This window comes from Leptinotarsa decemlineata, unplaced genomic scaffold (genome assembly GCF_025532065.1).
Source record: "Leptinotarsa decemlineata unplaced genomic scaffold, Ldec_3_MD MMD2_tig00026369_RagTag_RagTag, whole genome shotgun sequence".
NCBI lineage: Eukaryota > Metazoa > Arthropoda > Insecta > Coleoptera > Chrysomelidae > Leptinotarsa > Leptinotarsa decemlineata.
In genome coordinates, this window is record NW_027412709.1 from 6,928,962 (window position 1) to 6,952,658 (window position 23,697).

General features: G+C 32.2%; 1 protein-coding gene across 3 annotated transcripts in view; it reads right to left on the bottom strand.

Moving 5' to 3' along the window:
* Pvr (PDGF- and VEGF-receptor related) overlaps window positions 1-23,697 on the bottom strand; it is a 105,843-nt gene that overhangs the window by 80,386 nt on the left and 1,760 nt on the right. For 2 of the 3 annotated variants that reach the window (XM_074185301.1, XM_074185300.1), the window contains exon 1: window positions 15,426-15,474. The exons of the other annotated variant lie outside the window; for it this stretch is intronic. In XM_074185301.1, the coding sequence (XP_074041402.1) occupies window positions 15,426-15,459 (34 nt within the window). In that variant the 5' untranslated portion in view covers window positions 15,460-15,474. Of the gene's footprint in view, window positions 1-15,425; window positions 15,475-23,697 lie in introns of those variants that run through there. 3 annotated transcript variants of the gene reach the window in all.

The window sequence follows — 23,697 nt, forward strand, 5'->3', positions numbered from 1 at the left end:
AAACTCGTCTTCACTTTAGAATAATAATGCTATATTGGGGAATATAGAAAATTCAATAACAGAATTACGAAATGAATTTCTCAATAACTATATATTTACCGTCAGATTATGAGTGCAGATATCAATGTTTTCGACTTTTCCATCTTGAAACCTTCATATTCACGCATTGAATGGAAATAATTATATGAGAAACTGTCTGATATTTACGTTGTACTGATTTGATTTCATTATTTTCAATATTGAAGATATTTATCACAATTTTCACGAAATGAATGAGATGATATGCCATTAGCACATATTCCACAATCCACAATGTTGGATATTTTTTTCTACATCTTATCAGAAAAATACTGAAACAGCATAACATCAACAATGCTCATTCCGATCATAGTACTTAAAAAGGTGATCGACTAACTTACGTCAGTCTTCTGAAGGATCTTCCACTCTTACCAAAAAACACATTACTTTTGCTCAAAGACCGGTCAGTTTCAGCCTATTTTTTTCTGCTCTGTTTTGTAAACATAAAACATATTCCGAATATATTATTATTGTTTTCTATCGGATATGTACTGTTTTTGAAGAAGGTAAGGGTATGTTATTTATTAATAATGATTGGATAACTTTCAGAAAATTAAGGACTGCCTCATTGAATTATTCATCAAAACATTCAGTTATTTATACCGTCATGAAGTACTGATGTTGTTTTGAATTAGTTTTATGTGTGTAGCAAGTTTTATTTTCGAATGATGGACATAGTAACTTTTCTCAGTGTGCGAAGCATGATTTCACTCAACATATTTCAAGGTTACCAAAATTTGCCCCTTCAACATTAAAGGTGCCGATTTTACTCTCGCTTCTGTGTAGGTAGTTCCGATATTTTGTGGCCCTAGGGAAGGCAATGCACACATGCCCTTTTCACTGATTCTACTCAGCTTCTATAATTTTTTTTTCTGCTCATCCACGTTCATTATGTCGAAACAAAGGTAAACATGGGAATCCGATGTTCCATTAACCAGGTAGGTACTAAGGATCACTTTTTAGAAATATAACAAATTTTATTCCTCAATTATGTCACATCTTCTGAAAGACATTAAAAAAAATCAGATAAGAAATAATGGAAATGTTTTGTTTTCTGTGAGTTTGTTATTGTATGTATAAACAAAAAATTATTAGATTTACCGTAAAATCATTCGCAACACGTGATGGAAGTGAAGCCATAAAAGTTATTATTGACGTTGATAAATAGTGACATCAAAATTATTTTTATGAAGTATTTGTTCGATGTCATGAATAAACTTCAGTTTATAATATGATAGATGAATCAAGTGACTCATTGTTTTCTCTGAGAATTTTGCGTGTTTCAATGATGTATAGCGATAAGACTCAGGTGAGATTTCGGAAAATTTGGAACGTATCATTCCGATAGTAAATAAAATGATTAGATTGAAAGAAATGTTTCATCAACTTGCATTTTGAGAACGTCTTCTTTCATTTTTTGTTGCATAACATCAATGATGTGAAATACTGAAAAAGTTTCGCTTCTAATCACCACACTTCTAATAAATAGTTAAAAACCTCATTTGGAATATTTCTGAAATTGGTAAATACAGAGTACACATTTTCAACATATATTCAATCTACTTCTTCCTTCACATTATTCAAGAAACACTTCATCGTGAGTTTTTCACTAAAAAGTTTTACAAAAACACAACATGTGTTTCGCCATACATTGACTTCATCAGGCGTGTTTTTACGGAGTTGAACAAAATGTTTCCATTATTTTCTGTCTGTAATCGATCATTTTATTCGGAATATTTGTTCAGTAGGCTCAATGTGTTCAATCTATTGATATAATCAGAATAATTGCCCAACTGAGAACTCGCAACAAATGTATAATGAAATTAAGTCTAAATGGCTATACCTATTATATAAATCCAAATAAAATATGTATCATCTTTAACTACAACTCTTTGGAAACTATTTTACTCATGATATTGGAATGGCCAATCCGTGTATAAAACCTCTCAACTCTACATATTCAAGTAGTTCAGAATTTATAATTCAAGCTTTGTCAACAAGATGAATCTTCAAACAAAAAAGCATATTTTGATTTGATTTGAATTAAAAATAATCTGAATCATACATACGTGTCGAAAACGACAGTAATGGAAATTTTGAGTATATTGAACAGCGGTTATATAATCATGCATATGATGAAATTGTATTACAACAAAATAAGTTATTTAACCAGATCACGTCTCACATATTTGTATTATACAATTCCTTGAAATGCATTTAACAGATAAATACTGGAGCGTCATATTAATGCGGTTGGAAAAAATGTGTTTGATTCGATAAAACAGAATAATTACAAGTAATCAAGTTGCCTTGAAACTTTGTTGAAATTCTATTTGTTAAATATTCTCAAGTATTTCATAAAAATGTCATAAATTATTATAACTGTCTACTACTTTTCGAATATTTTTCGAAATGCCGTTTTTCCATCAAAAAATGTGATATGTGAATTACCTAATCCGCGTTTTTTTTTGCTGTGCTTCATTGTTGATTCACGAACAATGAAAAAGTTTTTGAGTAGAGGAGAACTAAAAAACGTTTTGTAATATCTGAGGATACAGAAATTTACGTTTTAGCCTGCTTTCAAGGTAAATCCAAATAATTCCATCATCGTCCTTATTAACTTGGGCTAGTGCAAACACTCGAACCTGGTGATCACGAGAAACGATAGGGGTTTGTCGGTGGTTCATGAATAAATGCAGACAAGAAACTTCTATAGAAATATCATATGGAGCGATGAGGCTAATTTTTCAAGTTGTGGGATATACAGGGTGTCCCTGGACTTCCTCTTTTCCTCTCGGGAATATATAGATGGGGTCAAAATATCACCAGTACTTCATATAACTTTTTTTCCTAAAATCCTTCGTTACCAAGTAACGGGCCCTCGAAGTTACAAAATGAAAAATGTTTTTCTTTGATAACTTTTCAAGTGAATATTCAAAATCATCCAAACTTTGTTAATTGACTAAACAAATGATTCCTTCGATGAGCTTTCATGCAGGAGTCAGTTGTTTTGCTACAAAGTCAGGAACGGACTACCCCCGATGGTCCACACCCCAAAACTTTGAAATGACAGATATTTTTCAATATTTTTCAACAAATTAAGGTAACTTGGACAATTTTATAAATAAAAGTACTCGTGTGGAAAGTCGATCGGAGCAACGAGTCTTGATAAAAATGTAGTTTCACTCGACGACATCAAACCCGCTCGTCCACCATTATTTGAAATGAATAATTATCAAAGCAGAAATAATAATGATAACGTTAATTCAACAACATTTATCCTGAGATGTCTACCATTATTCGAAAATATTAGTTTTTAAGGAAAATGGAAATGATAGGTAAAATGTTCATAACGAATTTTTATAATGCAAACACGTTTAACTAACGAAACTCAAGAGCCTCAAGAGCAAACAGAAATGAAAAATCCGCTACAGAAACTGCTCGATATGACCACCTTCTCTCTCTATACATTTTCTTAGTCTGCGAAGACACCCTCTCTGTACTTGAAATAGCATTCCAGGGTCGTTTCGTATGGCTTCACAATGTAATGTTATTCTATTCAACAATGCATCTCTTGTGTGAATAGGTGTAGCGTAAACAAGGCTTTTAGATGCCCCCACAGAAAGAAATCCAATGGATTTAAATCCGGAGACCGCGATGGCCATGAATATGGCCCACCTCTACCAATCCATCTATTGTGGAAAATATGGTTCAGATGGTCACGCACAATCAAACTAAAATGAGGAGGAGCGCCATCATGCATAAACCACATATTTCTTCGGGTTTGCAATGAAACATGTTCCAAAAGTCCATTCAAATCGTTCTGAATGAACTCCAAATAACATTCTCCATTCAATCGGTCCTGTAGAACGAATGGTCCTATAAGATGGTTTCCTATGATACCAGCCCAAACATTCACGTTGCATTTCCGTTGGTGTTTGGTTTGCAATATCCCATGGGTATTTTCTTCGGCCCGTATATGGAGATTATGAGAGTTGATAACTCCATCTCTACTGAAACCTGCTTCATCAGTGAATAAAACTCGATTAATAAAAGTCATATCCTCTCTTTGCCTATCCATGAACCAATTGGCATATTCCAGTCGTGCTGGAAAATCTTGAGGTGTCATGGCATGTACCTTCTGGATGTGAAATGGGTGGAGCAGTTGTTCCCTAATTATTCTATGAATAGTGGACTTGAATGTATGGAACTGTTCTGATAGATTTCTGATGCTCATTGAAGGATCATCAGCGACGGCTTCCAAAATATTTTCCTCCAATACAACGGTACGTACAGTCCTAGGAGCGCCCTCACCACCTCGTTTTGGCAAAACTGTACCTACAATAATATCGAAATAAAACAACGTGCTCAAATTAATTATCAATTATATCATACCTGTCTCCCTCAAGCTGGATCGACACGCTCGAATGTTTCTCTTGACGGTACCATTCGATTGGGAAAATGCTCGGAATATAGACGACGAGCTTCTGCAGCATTACAAAATGCTCGTCCATAAAATACATGCATATCTGCATATTCATTGAATGTAAACTGTTCGGCCATATCAAAAAAATTCAAAATATCCTATAGAATATTGACAATACAATGATAGTCATATGACAACGCACCACTCAACAAAACAAAATCGCATTCCAGTTTCTCATTTTTTATCAAAACTTTCTAAAAGGTTTTTTTGTTAACATCTGTGAAAGAAATGGAACATAATTATTCCCTGGATATTTTTCAGCTGATCATGTGCAGCCGTTTTTGTAGTTCATTCGTTTGCTTTTTATTAGTATAGTAAATATTTTTTCCGATGTGCGTTTTTTCAGCTAAATTTAGATTCGTGTTAAAGAATTTCTCCCATAAAATTATAATTATCAGTGAAACTCCTCAACAGTTTAGCTGTGAAGAAGAATTTGAAACATTCGAATGTTGAGTTTCATGAGATTCAGATAACTGATCAACACGAAACGTGATTATTCCACACGTATTATGTACATACTAAATATGGAATGAATTCGATATTTCATAGTAGAGTAGCTTGTTAGTTTAAAAACACCACGAATCTACAGAACTTGATATTTCTTTTGAAAAAATATCTGCTATCACAATTGTGACTTAAACTTCCATATAGGTACTGTACTTTTTGTTTACGACTTCATTTTAGCATACTTTGTATTATTCCTGTTATAAATGTTGTTGAATTAACGTTATCATTATTATTTCTGCTTTGATAATTATTCATTTCAAATAATGGTGGACGAGCGGGTTTGATGTCGTCGAGTAGAACTACATTTTTATCAAGACTCGTTGCTCCGATCGACTTTCCACACGAGTACTTTTATTCATAAAATTGTCCAAGTAACCTTATTTTGTTGAAAAATATTGAAAAATATCTGTCATTTCAAAATTTTGGGGTGTGGACCATCGGGGGTAGTCCGTTCCTGACTTTGTAGCAAAACAACTGACTCCTGCATGAAAGCTCATCGAAGGAATTCATTTGTTTAGTCAATTACCAAAATTTGGATGATTTTGAATATTCACTTGAAAAGTTATCAAAGAAAAACATTTTTCATTTTGTAACTTCGAGGGCCCGTAACTTGGTTACGAAGACTTTTAGGAAAAAAAGTTATATGAAGTACTGGTGATATTTTGACCCCATCTATACATTCCCGAGAGGAAAAGAGGAAGTCCAGGGACACCCTGTATAATAGAAAAAATTGTCATTATTGGAGTAGACATAATCCATTTCTAGTCCATCCCCACAATCCGCAAAGACGATTTAGTATTAATGTTTGGTGTGATCTACTTAGAGGCAGAATAATCGACCATTCTTCTACCATGGTTTTTTGAACGGACACCGTTATATTGATTCATTAAAAAGAGTGTTGGAAGAGTTTTTCGATGATCTTGAACTGAAAGCTCGTCAGAAGATCTATTTTCAGCAGGATGGAGCACCAGCATATAATTTCAGTGGCGTAAAAAGAATTTCGCGAGACTGTTTTGAAAACACATAGATTGCTAAAAACGGTCGTTCACTAGACCTCTAGATTTTTATTTTTGGGGATTTCCGAAAAACGAGGTATGCAAAATGAAACATAATGATGTAGACTAAGTGAAAAATTACATTGAAACTATAATTGATAGAATTGATGGCCGAATTCTGTTGAAAGCAATATGTAGTGTCAAAAGCTCAAATAAGTGTACAACAAGGAGGTGGTGTTTCTGAATATCTACTCGATACATTATAGCTTTTTTGTAGTAGTGAAAAAAAAGAAATATTTCCACATAAGTCGCTCATTTTCAACTTCAGGAAGAGCTTTGGTATGAGCTTTGTTGTTAGGAATGTTATTACGAATCTAAATGCATGATAAAACATAGGGTGTTCTATTTAAAAAATTACATTTTATGAAACATTTTGAAAATGCGACTGTCAGTATTTTTGTTTCCGGCATCGAGAAGGCCATTAAAAACGCTACTAGTTTGTCCTTTTAACCGAATTCGTAGCATCAATAATAACGGCGTTGACAATGGTGCTCTATATTTTATCATGCATTTCGATTCGTAAAAACATTCTCAACAACAAAGCTCGTATCACCTCTCTTCCTAAAGTTGAAAATGAATGACTCATGTGGAAATATTCATTTATTTCACCAGTATAAAATAGTTCTTTGAGTTGGCAAATAAAACCTCATGACTGTCCAAACACCCAATTTTGGTACTTATACGAATGACAATAGTTTGTTACTAACAGCAAAAAGAAAAAATTGCGTTTGGATTTGAACTCGTGAAATCTGTCATCATATCGCATCAATCACTTGACACCACTGAGCTATTTGGTATTAATTAACAAAACGATAATTTCCTTCTTGAAGACATTCCACTATAATGATAACATTGAAGTCGTTTTTGTAGAGAAAGTCATACTAATGCGGTTGGAATAAAATATGTTAAATTCGATAAAACAGAACTATTATAATTCCGTTGCCTTGAAACATTGTTGAAATACTATTTAACGAATATTCTCAAGTATATCATTATTATGTCGTAAATTATTGTAACAAAAACATGTGATATGTTAAAATCCTACTTGGTTTACCAGAAAAATAGCGTAAGAACACTCCAACACTACAGCAATTTGTTCCCCGATCGTGAATTACCGAATCGTCGTTTTTTGCTGTGCTTCATCGTCTATTCCGGAACAATGCAAGTTTTTGAGAAGAAGAGAACTAAAAATGTTTTATAATATGTGTAGATACAGAAATTGACATTTTAGCCTACTTTGAGGTAAATTCAAAATCATCCAAACTTTGTTAATTGACTAAACAAATGATTCCTTCGATGAGCTTTCATGCAGGAGTCAGTTGTTTTGCTACAAAGTCAGGAACGGACTACCCCCGATGGTCCACACCCCAAAACTTCCAAATGATTCCATCACACATTTATCTAGAGAAATAGCTGTTCCACCGTCTGTTATTCATCGAATTAAATTACCTGAGCTAATGTACCAGCTTCAACATTGGGAAAAATATTTAGTAACGGAAAATTATTCAATTATTATTGATCATTTAGTAAATCAGCCGAATTTTTTATTCCATTGATTTCTCAATATTCTAGAAGATTGAGTTTCAAACTTTACTCTTTTAAATGTAACACGTCGTTTCTTGTATAATTCAGTGTTCATACAAAAGAATTTATTCCGAAAGTATTCTATATATTCTGTTTCGAAAAGTCCTTTTTTCAGTTTGTGTCTGAAGGTTACTTCTTTGCATCTTTGTATAGTTTTCGGAATTGATTCCTTCGTTCCTTTCTTTGAAAGATTCCCACATGTTTTTGAATATAGCTTTTTTAAAAATATACCTCTTTTAATTCAATCATGTGATAGTTCTGACGGAAGCATTTTGGGAATTGACTTTCACGAAATAAAAAAAAAATACTTATAAATGCGAAAATTCCAACTGGGGATTCCCACAAGGGGGTAAAAGGGACGCGTTTACATATGAATATTACCTTTTCATCACCGTTTCTTCGTATCGCTATATTTATATATTTTCGGAAGATGAAATTCTTCATGTAGGTTCTCTTTATGTTGAAAATGTGCAATAAAGAAGGATTTTCAAGTATTCCTACTGGGGCGCCCCCACTGGGGATAAACAGTGAGCGTTTACATATGAAAATTACATTTTCATCCCTGTTTCTGCGTACCGCTATATTTTCGGAGGCTAAAGTTTTGTAAATAGATTCGTGTTATGTTGTAGATGTGCAATGAGAAAGGTTTTTTTTAAATATTCCAACTGATGTGCCAGCCGCGGAGGAAAACGCGCGTTCATAAAATAAATTTACCTCTCCATCACTGTTTCTGCATGCCCTTAAATTTCCGGTGGGTGAATTTATATTAGGTATCAGCAGTGAACTCGTGCGGAGCCGGAGCGGGTCGCTAGTATTGTATGAAATTACTTTCTACAGTTCAAATTTCCAATAAAAATAAAAGTTTTTCAATAATTCTGCTGACAAGAAATCTGAAATTTCAGAACATAATAATAATAATATAATAATAATAATGAATTTATTCAGGCAAAGACATAACATAAACTGTTACAGGCACGAATAATATGTAAAACACATTGATACGATACATTGGTTACAATGATCCTAATTTATTTTGAACAAATTCAAGAAACCCACAAAGGAAATCCTGTGCGTGGGTATACATATCTTCTCAACTTTGATTTCTCATAATCGTTTCAAAATCGATGGATTGATGCTGTACCTACCTATGTAATTGAAATAAATATAAATATGTATATATAAATGATGTAGAAATATGTTAATATCTTAATGAAATATGTTAATATAAGGTTTAATAATTATTGAAAAAAAAATAAGAAGAATAATATTACATTTAATTGTGTCCTAATATTGTAAATAATGCAATGTTAGTTATTTTTCAGGTCAATAAGACTATGGATTGCATTGCGCGGTTTACTCATTAACCATTTCCGTACTTTAGACTTGAATAGAGATACCAAGTTGAGTATTTTAAATGAGTATGGCAAAATATTACAAATTTGAATTAAAAGTTTTTATAATTCCTTTCATAATTCTAAAGTTCAATTCCTGGGAACTTGTAGTACGGATATGATAATGGGGACAGGATATTGTGGTATGCTACAGAAAAATCATTTTAATAATCTATTCATAAAGAGGTTATTCCCTGACTCTTGAAATAACAGTGTCGCTGAGATATACTTATTCATTTCATTGATAACGCGGTCATTGTGAACAAAAGTCTCCTTCTTTTCACCATGTCTGAAACTAATAGTTTCCTGAAATATTTTCTCAATCAAGAAAATAATCTATTTGTTCTACTGACTGATGATCCAAGAACCGCTTTCGAGTGCATTCACGATCTGAGAGATGACTTTATAAAAAACTTCTTGGCTTTCTACTGCTTGATCTTCATACTACTTTCGAAGAAAGGGAATCGAATCAGATATCATTCACAGCATTCCTACACAATATAACTAATGGAAAAAGTAACAGTGTCATCTTCACTACCGAATAACACTTGCCTTATCGGCTCTTCAGTAACATTATAACACTATAATGTAATGTACAAATGACATCGTAATTCATCAAAATTTTTTAGAGGTTAGATATTTGACTTTCTAATTGTAGTTTTATCTTCCATTCAGAATATTTTATGTTAGTTTCTAAAGTTTTTGACAATTTTTGAGCTATTAACAAAAACAGAATGGATCGCTTATCATCAAATATTGTGATATTTTGTTTGCTCATAAATTATAAGGAGGGTTTTCAACGGTACAAAAACGATACAAATGATATATGAAAGAGATTCTGATTCCATCGAAATTCACATTATATACTCATATACACTGTGTCCAAAATAAGAATGAACAGCATGGGGTATCGGAAACGTCAAGTTATACGGGGTCGTTTTTATTTTCTCCTATCTTTATTTTCAAAAGAAATATAAAACAAATAGCACTTTGTCATGGCCACTTTTTAAGGACACCCGATAACAAAAGCAGAATTTTTCTGCGACATTTCGTCTTTTAGACAACATCATCAACTTTGAATCTTTATGTGGGCCGAAACTAAAGAATACCCTGTATATGACTCCATTCTTCACTTTGAATACAGCAACGTATCACACAATATGATTTCATAACCATTTCTCGTGTAAAATGAAAAGTGATTACTTACCCTGCTTTTCTTCAATTTTAGATATTACGCGCTGTAAAAAATGTCATATTTTGATACATGAAGTGAGTTGATTAGTCTTATTTATGATACATTTTAATTTGCCACTTGCCGAAAATTTTGCATTGTTGAATACAAAGATGAGTGACAATATCAAAAGTTTAGTTCATGAAATGTAATTGTAATAAAATAACGAAGGAATAATCCGTCGGTATTTTCTAAGCACAAGTACGCTTGTCTCACAGTCGAATTTAATATATTCAGAGCAATATTGTTAAAGGATGCAGTAACTAATCTTAGCAAATCTTCTTCATTTTAAAAATTATGAGAGTACACTTGATTTTTAATATAAGCCCAAAGGAAAAAGTCTAGCGGGGTTAGGTCGGGGGACCTTGCAGGCCAGAATGTATCATTATGAGTATCAATCCACTTTCCTGGAAAGCCATGGTTCAAATAATCACCAACAATTCTACCGTTATGTGCTGGAGCACCATCTTGTTGAAACCAGCAGCTGTGAGTAACCGCTAAAGGCAAATTATCTGGAGCGTCTTGCAAATCATTCACTAACAAATTTATTTACCGCTCTTCTGTTGAATTGTTTTTGTAGATAAAAGGCCCAATTACATTTGTATCGAGAATCCTAATCTACATATTAAAATCGAAACGATATGTATGTCTGGACACTTTACGTACACGCGGATTTTGTTGTGAACAATAATGAACATTCCGCCTATCAAATATGCAAGTGTTGGTGATCTCAGTTATATCAGACCAAATTATTTTAAAAGGGAAATTTTCATCGTCTTGACATTTTCTACTGTACCATTCACAAAAGGTTGTTCGCCTTACATCGTCACCTGGTCTGAGACCGTGAAAAATTTTCTTATTTTTTCTTAAAATGAAATGAATGGTGAATTTGGCTACTCCGTTATTATGTTCAATGGTGCCAGTGGATATCTCAAGATTTTCAACAACGGCCTGTAACACATCACGCTGACTTTCTTCATTAGATTGCTTTTGTCGGGAAACCACAGGTTTTTTAAATGATCTGTATTCTTTTAAATCAAGAACTAAACGTCTAAATACTGGTTTACCAGGTTGTCGCCTCACGTTCAGCATCAACACAATTTTTTTTGGCACAAAATGTAACATGACAACAAATCAAATTTTTCAGTGTTCGAAAAGCTGCCGTTTTCCATTTTCAACATAAATTAGGTAGGTAACGAGATGTAAAAGTAGTAACGGTAGTTAAGTAATCACTTGCAAGAAATGGTTATGAAATCATATTGTCTGATACGTTGCTGTATTCACAATGAAAAATGAAGTAGTACACAGGGTATACTTTAGTTTCGGCCCATATAAAAATACAAAGTTGATGATGCTGTCTAAAAGACGAAACATTGCAGAAAAATTTTGCTTACGTGCTATTTGTTTTACATTTTCTACGGATATCTCCGAAACTACTCGGAAAATTAAAATTTTCTGAATGTCATGTTATTAGACACATAAATATGCTACTTTTCTCTAAATTAATCGACCCTGTATCATGCTGATCATTCTTATCTTGGACACAGTGTATACCCAAGCAATAATAGACATTTTTCCTTAGTCTCGCCAAGAAAATCCAATCGATAACGATTGTGATCCCAGTATATAAGTGACATTACATTACAGACTTCCGTTAGATTACATGGCATTCTGCAAAACATTCACTTGGTAATCTATATACTTTCATTGTACAAAATGCATTGAAAAGAGAAATGAAAATTTCTGTTTTTTACCACTTTTATTTGTAACTGATGTTACTGCAGTTTCGTCCTATATGGACATTCTCAAACTTATACAATATTGTATAAGTACTTATAATTATACAATACTGTATAAGTAATTATACTTATACAATGTTGTGTAAGTAGGTACTTATACTTATACAATATTGTATAAGTACTTATACAATATTGTATGAGTACTTGAATAAGTTTGAGAATGTCCATATAGGACGCAACTGCAGTAACGTTAGTTACAAATAAAAGTGGTAAAAAACAGAAATTTTTATTTCTCTTTTCATTATGATCTCCTACCACGTAGTAACGGCTACATCCATCAATTTATTACAAAATGTATGTTATAGAATGCATGTTACAGAATGAGCAGTGATAACTTATTGGTATTTTTCGTCGAAATAATGAAATCATTAAGAAACAAACTACTCTTAGTCAGAAGTACCTAATGACGTCTACGGGTACCTTCATGTATTCACCGAATGAACGATGCGTCACGGATAACTTGCTTTCACTTTCACTTTAGAAGAATATTACATACAACACTAGAGTCAACAATATGCAGACAGAAATATCGTAAGAGAATTTCAAATTAGAATATTTCAAAACGGATCTAACGGATATGTGAAACGCGTGAAAGAATTTCACGTCATACAAAACGGAGTCGGGTAGAATGTGTGGACTTGAAAACTAGAAAAATACTAACTTTGAAGTTTGAATGCATATGGAATCAACAAAAAAATACGTTTTTATCGTGACATCTTCCGTGATATATTCAATATTTTTTTTATCGTGCTCATAGATTGTTTGGAGTTGGTTCTAGGGCAGAAACTTCTCAATTTTTTCTGAGTCAATTAATTCAGTCATTCTTTCAAATCCCAATAATTTTGTCCTGAATATTTATATAATCTGTAACACGGCATTTTTATTCTTCGAAAATATAAGATAGGTTTGAACTGAACGAGAACGCTTGATTTTGAACGTGAGTCTAAATTCTCAATATTCAATTTTCTTTGGTAAATATTTTATTCTGCTTGAATATCTGAAAATTTTTCAGAATGAAAAATGAATTATCCATATTGTATGGATCACAAGGAAATTCAATCTTTATCACTCACAAAAAATGAGGAAGTGCATAATCAGATGAATCGACAAAAAAATATTTCACTTCAGTGACTGTAGACGAATGATTTTCGTATTAATGATTCAAATTGAAAGGAGTATATTTCAAGGATAACATTACAAGATGAAGTATCCAATTCATTTCATTTTCATTTTCATTTCATTCATTGAGACTAAAAATATACAATCATTAAATGTATAATAATTTTATAATTAATAATAATATTATTTAATTCAGTTAAATAATTACATTACATGAATAATTATTTTATGTGCTATTTTAAATTCATTAAGAAGTCGAGAATTACAGCTAAGCATTGAACATGCTTGTAATGTGCCTATTCTCTCAATTTGAATGAATCCTTACGACTATAGAAAACAAAACAAAAAGTTTTCATATCATAGGTTATATAATATATTGGAGAGAGAAGGTAAAGGCAAAGAAAGGAGTGAGAGCAAGGAGTATTCATGAATGAATACTTCTTGGAATTTTCATATGATAAATTTGTGTCAGTTTTGTAATAGGGAATTCAGAAGATATTGTTAAACATTGTTGCATTTTCAGAATGGTATAATTTTAATATTTTTTTAATTTGGGAAGAGTGTTGATTTTTTCTTAGGTGTTGGGCATATATAAAGATTTGGGCCAAAATAGAGAATATCTCTGAGTGTGAGTGTTGTGAAAGAATAGTGGTTGTAGTTTTTCAGTGAATCTACTTATTTTGGATTGCCATTGGTCATATTTTTCAATATTTGAATAAATCCATGTATCAGGCTTTGGAAAGGATATAAGGATCTGATGTTTAGTAATTTGGTATCACTATATAGATAATCACTTACATGCAATCTGCGTTTCTTGAATATTAGTTTTAATAAAGTGTTTTGCACTGTTTGCATGCAAGTCATTGTACTATGAAATGTTCCACCCCAAGCTATTATACAGTACCGTATTACCGACTCAGCTAAATATGTATAACACATTCTCAAATTCTTCCTATCTACAATATCTCGTAGGTTATAGAAGGTGTAAATAGGCTCTCTCAGTTTTTTCGTGACATGAATTATGTGTTCGTCCCACCTGAAATGCTGGTCCAGTATAACACCCAAGTATTTGATAAATGGAGTCCTTTTTATTATATCACATGTACATTGTTGATATAAGTCGCATCTGAAACTTTTTATTTTTAGTTTTGTTATGTGTGGCTGATCAGTGTTTTGCAGAGAAAATGTCATAAATTTCGTCTTACTAACATTCAAGGTCAGTAGACTACAATCAACCCATGTCTTAATCTTTTGGAGCCCGTCTTGACTCATAAACTTACAACCTCATGTCATCGATGACAATTCAATCCCAGCAGCTTTTTCAAATTTATTCGTTACACTAACTATTAACACATGTTTTGGAAAAAATTATGAGTTGGAAGTGAACTGTTGTAATAGAAAATCCATCATGTATAACAAATAACTATTGAAAAAAAATATTGTATGATAATTTTGTATTAGAACTACTTATAATCCATTAATATGATATTTTTACCACATGGATCGCTTGCTACAATAGTTGTTGAAACTCCAAAAATGTAAATTACTACAATTATCGAAATTCCATTTCAAATTTTGATAGTTACCACCTTAATATTGATGGTTTTGTCAAGTTTTCAGATACGTTTACAATTATTTCAACACAATTTACAATTATATTTTGAAGAAAGATCTGACTCACTTTTTATCACTCATGTCTATGTCTACATGAGAACATCAGAATACACTAATTTGTTTATTTTACTTTGTTCAAGGAGGTACTTTATTCTGCATTCGATGCCGCAGTCAACAATTAACATATTTGTTCAGTGTCGTTAGGAACATTATGAATTATATAATATAAAAGTTTCATGTTGTCATATTGTAAACGACAGATTCTTTAAAATTCCGACGTTTTTGACTGCACTAATGAACAGATTGGTTTGCAATTTAATATTGTGAAAATAAAAATGATCCCCAACTATAACCATGCCAGAAGTTACTCTTTCCAGTATTCACTATTCAAGGTGTTGGTTTCTACAATATAATTATCTGTACTATTACTTCCAACTGAAAATAACTGATAAGATGAATTTACTTTTTTTGAAAGTAGATACTGTGATTTTAAGTATTTTGCTTTCATTGCTTGTACTGATTTTTCTATTGAAATCATTATAGTTTTTATTGAATACTCACCAATACAATCTTCAATATTGGAGATAATAACCATCTCGTAACCAAACTTGAAATTGGAAATCGCGAAAAAATTATCCTGAAAGGCAAATTCAATGCAACTTTCAAATGACACAATGAGTAACCAAAATATTAGTTTGAAATTGTTCAAAATATCCATTTTTTTCAGATTACACAATACAGTTTTAAATTGAATTAACTTCACTAGTCACCGTAGATGTTAGGTTATATTAGGTCAGGTCCAAAGTGAGTGAGTCAATTCGACCCTCCACCGCAACCCGCGACGGTTTATCGTGGCTCACATCTATTCACACTCGACCAAATGAACCTAACTTTTTAACGAAGCCAATTAGTTCGTATGGTAAGTGGTATTTTAGGTAAGATGGTGATTGTACGGTTCTTCCGAACACTGTCTTCCGACAGTCCGAGTCTCTGCATATTATGACTTAAATGACAGTGACCTGAATAAAGGTCTGTTAGATATCGTAGTTCATTTCTACTGTAGTCCAACAACTGTCCAACAAGCTTCGAAGGGTGAATAAACGCCTTGGAGTGAGTCAATCCTGGAAGATTCTGCCAGAAGTCCACAAATGTTCTTGCCATCAAGGTGTTCAGTCTTTGTTTGGCAAAGCCTAAAGCGATGCCAATGAAAGATTCTGGTCCGAAGAAGCAGCTTGCAGCACCCTCATTTGTAAGGGAGTCAGTAGCCTCATTGCCTTCCAGGCCAGTATGGCCAGGAATCCAGACCATAGTTACTGTAGAACTTTCGATTCGTTCTGAAATATTTATTATTTATTATTTCGAGGAGCGATTCCTTGCATATTTGCAATTTTCTGAAAATCAATACTGTTCCAATGTTTGTTACTGAAAGTGGCATTATTCCAGCAATGACAGAGCAGAACTTCGGTCAGAACCAAAAGAGTCTGTATAACCTGAAACAGAATAGGCTATACTTCCATTCCTGTACTATTATTCCTATACTACTATATTCCTATACTATACAGTATAATGACACAAAATATTGGTGAAAATCCAACAATTATCAGTAGAACAAATTTTTTATTTCTCCTCAAAATATTCTTTGAATCGCTTGAAAAATTCATATTTTCAATAACAAATAACACCCAGAGGTAGACGTTATAACAAATATCATACCAATAATGCGAGAAGCGTTTTCGTCGTGAGTCAAACTTTATTCATGAGATTACGAATATTCTGTTGATTACTCATCAAAATATTTTCAACAATGTGTATTCTTGTCTTGTTGAAAATTGTTCGATAAATAACACGAGGAAGTAAACGCATCATTTCAACCTCAACTCTCGGGTAACGAACAAACTAGAACTGGTTAAGGTGTGGTAAAAGTGAGTGACTCAGTGAATCAATGAAACGTAGAGTATTTGTCATTTGTACTAATGAGGTGAGGTGACAGCAACGTAAAACCAACAAAGATGCAATTTTTATTCAACTCAAGGGAACTAGGAAACCATTTCGTGATATACTATCACTAAATTATCCACTATGACTACACCGAAATGTTTGTCTCTGTAATAACTGAAACTTCGACAACTACCGAATAAAACTTCCATTTGAAACATCTAAGCATTTATTTTCTCAAATACGAGACGTTATTTCGAAACATAATGATAATTCACATTGTTATTTACACATCATTTTAAACTTCCAAGGACTGCGTGAAGATCACAATATCCTTCGACTTTATCTGTTTTATCAACTACAATGGAAAATACCGTAGATACGATTTTCTCTGAGTCGATTATATCAGTTATAATTGGAATCGATTGGATGCGGCGATAAGTGGAAGCAAATGTTTTATTGCAATTTCATCAATGTGGTCAGAAAAATACGTCAATTGGTATACTGGCAATTCTTCAATTTTCAGTTAATGGTACATAAATTGATGATATATTATTTCCCCATCATCTTCCTTAATTCATATACTGAAACTACGTAATCGCCTATGATTTCGATAATCTTAAGGAATATGGAATATGAAGACAATTTTGAGATAGAATCAACATGATTTGTGAGAGAGGCTTTTTCTAAAATGCATTGATGAATTTTGTGAATTCATTGAAATATGAGAAAATATGAGCAATTCACGGCGTATTGTTTTTTCTTTTATAGGTATATGAGAAGGGTGACGTGGTTTCTCAAAAGAGTCTACGAAATCACCTGATAAGACACCTCTAGATTTTTTTGAGAGAATACGTGATATCTGAAGTATTTACGATACACAACCGCAATTCATCTCAGAACTCGTGAATAGAAAAAGAGGTGCTGGCGAAGGAATTACCGGAGGAAATAAATTAGACTTGATTTTTATCAAGGAAAGAATAGTAAATATTCTAAACAGTTCTTAGAATGACCTGAAAATTTGACTGATTTTTTCCTGAAATTATTTTTAATGTTCGTTTTCAGATGCTCAAAACGAATATACTGCCGATTTTTCGAAAACGGCTGATTTGATTCCAAAAAATGAGAAAGTTTTCAATAGAAAATTGAAATACATATTGAATGTGGCATCACAAGTCTCCTTTTCTAATTAAAAAATAAAGTTGGTCTCACTCGACGACAAGTGGTGCAACTTTATTGCCTTTCTTGAATACTTGCATTTTGTCCGACTTCAATAACTTATCCCTTCTGAAAGAAGTACCATTTACGTTTGCACTGTATGTGTTACGTATAGTTTTGAAATGTATCCAGTGGCATCATGTCTGAGGCCATCAGAATGTAGGGGAAAAAAATTGTGTGGTTTTGTTATGTTTGGTTTGGATAATTTTCAAATTGATATATTCGACTCTTCAGCCCAATACGTGCGAGCCGTGGTCCCATTTCGGGGGGTGCGGACCTCTAAGTAGGCCAACTGTGTATCTCGTTTTGCTGGAATGCCATCTCCCATCGTTCAATCCATTTTGTGAGAAATTTTCCATGTATCTTCTGATAGTGCTATATAAAATGTCTGCAATGTAATACGTCTTTCAAAAAATTTGAAGCATCCGGATGATAAGCGGTTATCTACGAAATCAAAATAATTTATCTATTTGGCAATTTTCAACTAGGTACTATATGGCCCAGAAATATTGATTTTTTGGATTATGAATGAATTCATCTCCAAATAATTGTTTATTTTCTGTATGTGATAATACGAAAGTGCAACATTTTTTTTGAGTTCAGTTGAAATACATATTTTTCATTGAATAAGAATACACGTATTTTTTCACTTTCAAGAAAATTATAGTACATGAGATATACTGATTATATTGAGTGTTTTAGCAAATATTTCAGGTATCAATAAATTCTAAATTTAATATTCCAAAACAAACAACTTCCAGAAGAAGGTCATGAAAACATACTTAATGAATCGATTCACAAAGAATCACAATATTTTTGCCATTCTTGAAATGACAACCTCACTAAGTTATTTTCATATTTGTTCATTTTGAGTTTGTAAAGATACAGAAATGAAATATTCTGTTTGAAAGGTTTTGAAAGTAATTAATACAGTTTATTGTATGATTTTTCACTTTAAACGGTTTCACAATAAACTTTATTAATTAGTTTTGATATCGATTTTCATCAAGTATCGGGCAGTTCTATTCATTTCATTAGTTCAGACTTCCATTGTCTGATATTATATAAAATGATTCGAAATCCCAGAAAGAATTAATAAAAAAAAAATTAAAAAAGAATAGCTGGAAATAGCAATATTGAGCAAAAAAAACCCTGAAATGAAACAACAGTGAAATAAAATACAAATATTGGTGAAGAGGGCCGATACTAAGTGGAAACATCTGTATACCGAAATCCCACCCACACGGAACAGTATCTTAATCACGAATCCAACCACCATCAATCGACTAAAAGAGAAATCATCAAGACTCTATTAGACCATGCTTTCAGGCTCTGTAATACGTAGGAAGGTCACGACAAAGAATAAGACAAATGATTTTCAATGGAATGGCTACTTCAAAGCGATGGTGGAACAGACTTTGACTAAAAGTTAGAGGGTTTTTGGAAAGGATAAGAAGAATTGGGTCCAGGTGCAACATGAGAACCTGCTTCAGATCCGGAAACACTATCCATAACAGCCTCATGAAAACCAGGCCTACATATACACTTCCATAATTGTATTGATAATTATATGCTTCGTAAATTTTACGATTTGGCAATGTTGATTATTTTTATTGTTCCTATTGGTTAATCGAACAAGAAGCGGGAGTAGGGGCGTGACGTCACCACCCTACCACATTCGATTTTTAATAATTAATTACGTGAAAACTACGGTACTCAGAGAGATGAAACAAAGTGCACTGTTTTTCAATTTCATCAAGTAAACTATAAACCAAAAATCATGAAACAAGCCCATTGATTGAGGACTATGCGTTTACAGTTTAATGAAAATATAGGATATCTGGTTCACTCATGTTATGCGGTTTCTTAACAAATATTTCAAGTATGAAATTACTTCTATCCAACTTTCCAAAATAAAAGAATGATTCTAGCGGTGAGACAGTTATCGAAGTGTTCGGAGTCTTGTTGAGTATGGTAAGTGAGGCAGAGCTGTGACGCTCAATTCGTTCAATTCGCTCAATTTTCGGGCGTTGTCGTGGAGCAGGATGAGACCTCTTGGGCAGTGCCAGCTGGACATCGGTGTCCAACCGCTGTCCTGAACGTCTCTCCTGATCGTTTTGGTTGCTCCACCAGATTCCTCAAATCCTTGTCCTGTATCAATGTAGGTTGACCACTTCGGGGCTCATATCTTCAAGGCTGATATCTCCGGAATGAAATTTTGCAAACCTACGTCGAACTGTGTTCATTAACACATTGACACATTGCCATATGCCTGGTTAATTTGTCAGGCTCTCTTGGTAGCGCTTCGTTTCAATTTGAATTCGTAGAGGAAAATTGTCCGAAAATAGGTTTACGACATCATAAAGTTTATCATCATAAAGAGACAAAAAATTACTGATAACTCTCCACTAGTGATAATGAAGAAATGAAACTTTCTGTTCCTAACGTATTGGATTCATCAGTAGAAATACTGACTGAAATATACGCATTTTTATCAGTCGAAATAAAATCTTGTGATATGAGATTAATTCATGTCTACAGTTTCACCAAATTTTTCAAACACCTTTCATCATCTCAAAACGAACTTATTTTAGATGACAGTCAGTCACGTTTCGATTGTTGGTATCTACAATCGAAACGTCGTGAACTAACGTGACTTGGAATCTCTACACTTTATTTTTATTATTTTCTTTTTGCATTCCTTTAATTTTTTATTTATTCAACTATTATATTTTTTACTTGTAGGTTATTTCACTATCATTTCATTTCAGGTTTATTGTTGCTTAATATAATTGTTATTTTCAACTATTCTTGTCTAATTATTCTTTTTTTACTTGTTTCAGGGATTTCAAATCATTTTATATAGTAGACAATGGAAGTCCGAACTAGTGAAATTCATCACGAAACATTGTCAATCACCTTCAAACAAATATCTTTGAAATAATGGTCATAAATATGTACAAAATTCATAAATCATTTCTACAATCATTTCCTCACGACGTTATTGTTTATAACTATTCTGTTCTATCTGCAGGTGTCCCACGGAAACCTTCATAATGACCGATATTTTGAAAACACAATTTAAACCGGTTTGGTTGATAATCGCCAGATTTCATTCATATCAAGAACACTTCAATCACCTTGAGACAATTTCTGCAATATAAAAACAACAACCATGAATCGAAAAAATAAGCAACATTGACTGCTTTACAGTTTCAATGTAAGTAATAATGAACGAATTTGTTTAAAAAATAAGCAATAGAATTTTAATTCAGTTTTTGAATGTATGCTATTTAGGTACTCACAATGCAAATTCACTATGATAACTAATTGATAATTATGTTCACCAGATGTGACTGGTAATGTTTACATGAAATTGAGAATGTAATTTCATGGGAAAAATTTGAAATGAAATGAACATAACTACGTGCACAATAATAGGGTCACAAAAGTCTATAAATCTTAAATTAGTGATACAATGAAGAGTAGAATGACACATTTGCTGACTGAAAATGTTGATAACAAAATACCTCAGGGATTACAAGTAATGATCGTTGTTTGGTTTGCCATGAAAGTTGAATTCAATTCAGGTTCGACCAAAGCCATGCAAATTGATTATCCTTATAAACAGAATGATATTGAAAAATGTCAATATTTCTGATGTCTAATACGTTTTCAGGAAAATTAGGAAAGTAGGAATTGGGAAAACTATGTGGATTCGGAATCGAAAGGAAAGAAGTCACAGTGTTTTTTTCCATTTTCACAAAATGAATAACATTTTTCAGAAATGTTTTTTATGTACAGTTTTCAGTTGCGAGTATGACTCGTTTGTTTCAAATTATTACAAGTCTAATTATCAGTATCGTATTTTTATAGATTATTTCCCCAATTATTGATTCGGGTAATATATATATATATCAATGAAACCCAAAAATTATTTAAAATTTTTCAAAACCTAACGAAGATATTGAAGTTATTATTCTAGTTATTTAAAAAATATTTCATATCTTATGAAAATATTCATAAAATCTTCATTATTTTGGAATTTCTGTTTCTTGTAGAAATGACTTCATCTATTCGACGGAAAAAACTTCATGTCATAGTTTTCCAGGCCGTCTGAGGGGTAAAAATAGGGTAGAAATATTAAAAAAATTCGTAACACGAAAAATCGACTTTGTAAACCTACAATATTGGGACATGTTATTCCTGATAATCTATTTGACAGAAAAAACTTCACGTCATATTTCCCCAGCCTGTCTGAGGGGGTGAAAATGGGGCGACAATATTAAAAAATGTCGTAACGTGAAAAATATTTGTACACCAACAAAATTGAAACATGTTATATTAAATGGTATTTATATTAAGTGCTGAAATTGCTAAATATATCAAAAACATATTCCAATAGCAAGAACCTGCACCAAAACTTATGGAATGAGTTTCAGAAATGAAATAAAATAAAACTAGAACATTTGAAAACAGATTTGCACTTGAGTCCTTATATTCGATGGGCAACTATAACATTTTTGTTTTCCCATTTGTAATCAAATTTCATAGTCCTAATCATTTCGTAGATTTTCTGTAAAACTTTTCCTTCTTAAACTTTCCTGAGAACCCCTTTCAATATTACGAAATATATATATATATATATATATATATATATATATATATATATATATATATATATATATATATATATATATATATATATATATATATATATATATATATATATATATATATATATTTCTTCATGTTGTCTCATTCTTTCGCTCTCTTTTATCTTTTTAGGGTGATAGGGGAATATTAATAGATTCACATATCACATATAGATTTTTTTATAAGGTACATGCAAGGTTACAGAATATGTTTTCTTTGAAGACAGGGATACCTTTTTACTTTTCTATAATTCAATTTGGTTATGTAACATAATTCGAATTATTTTTTTTCATTAATTTTTGTATTCAGATCGCTAAGTAATCTTGAAAGTTACAGATATGGAAAAGTATTTACCTTCAGATATTCATTCGTGCGTGTATGATAGTTTATTTGTATCTTCACAATTGATCGCCATCTTGAAAGATCAGTATCTTGAATATTCCATACTGGTTATGTCATAAAAAGTTGCAAACATAAAAAAAAAACATTATTTTCATCAATAATGAAGTTGTGGAGCTGGTGAAAAGTATACTTTTTCCTTGTATCTGGCATAATTGAACCATTAAATAAAATATTTCTACATCATTGATTTACTCATTTATTTTCAGAGGAATGCAAGCGGGACTAACCCAGAAACAGTATTAACAAATGTAATAAAATCATGCTGATAAGTAAACATTTTATACAGTGGTGAAAGTTATAATTCAAGCCAGAGAATAAAATATTTTTTCAGTTTGCCAACAAAGGTGGTAAAAATATCAATGTGTATAGGTAATATTTGGAATAGAATTTCAACTCTCTAGACAACGAAGCAAAGGAGAATTATTGGAGTAATTTGTATTATTTCCAGAAATAATGAATACTTGATATTGTGAATTATAAAAACGAATTCGATCGCTGATTGCAAGTTCTTTCAGTATTTTGTACGTGAATTTGATATTAGTAATGGTTTTTTTTCTGTAAATTCCTTATTTAACTTTTTCAAATTCAAAAAACGGCCTTCTGCTCAATTAAAGTCCTTCTA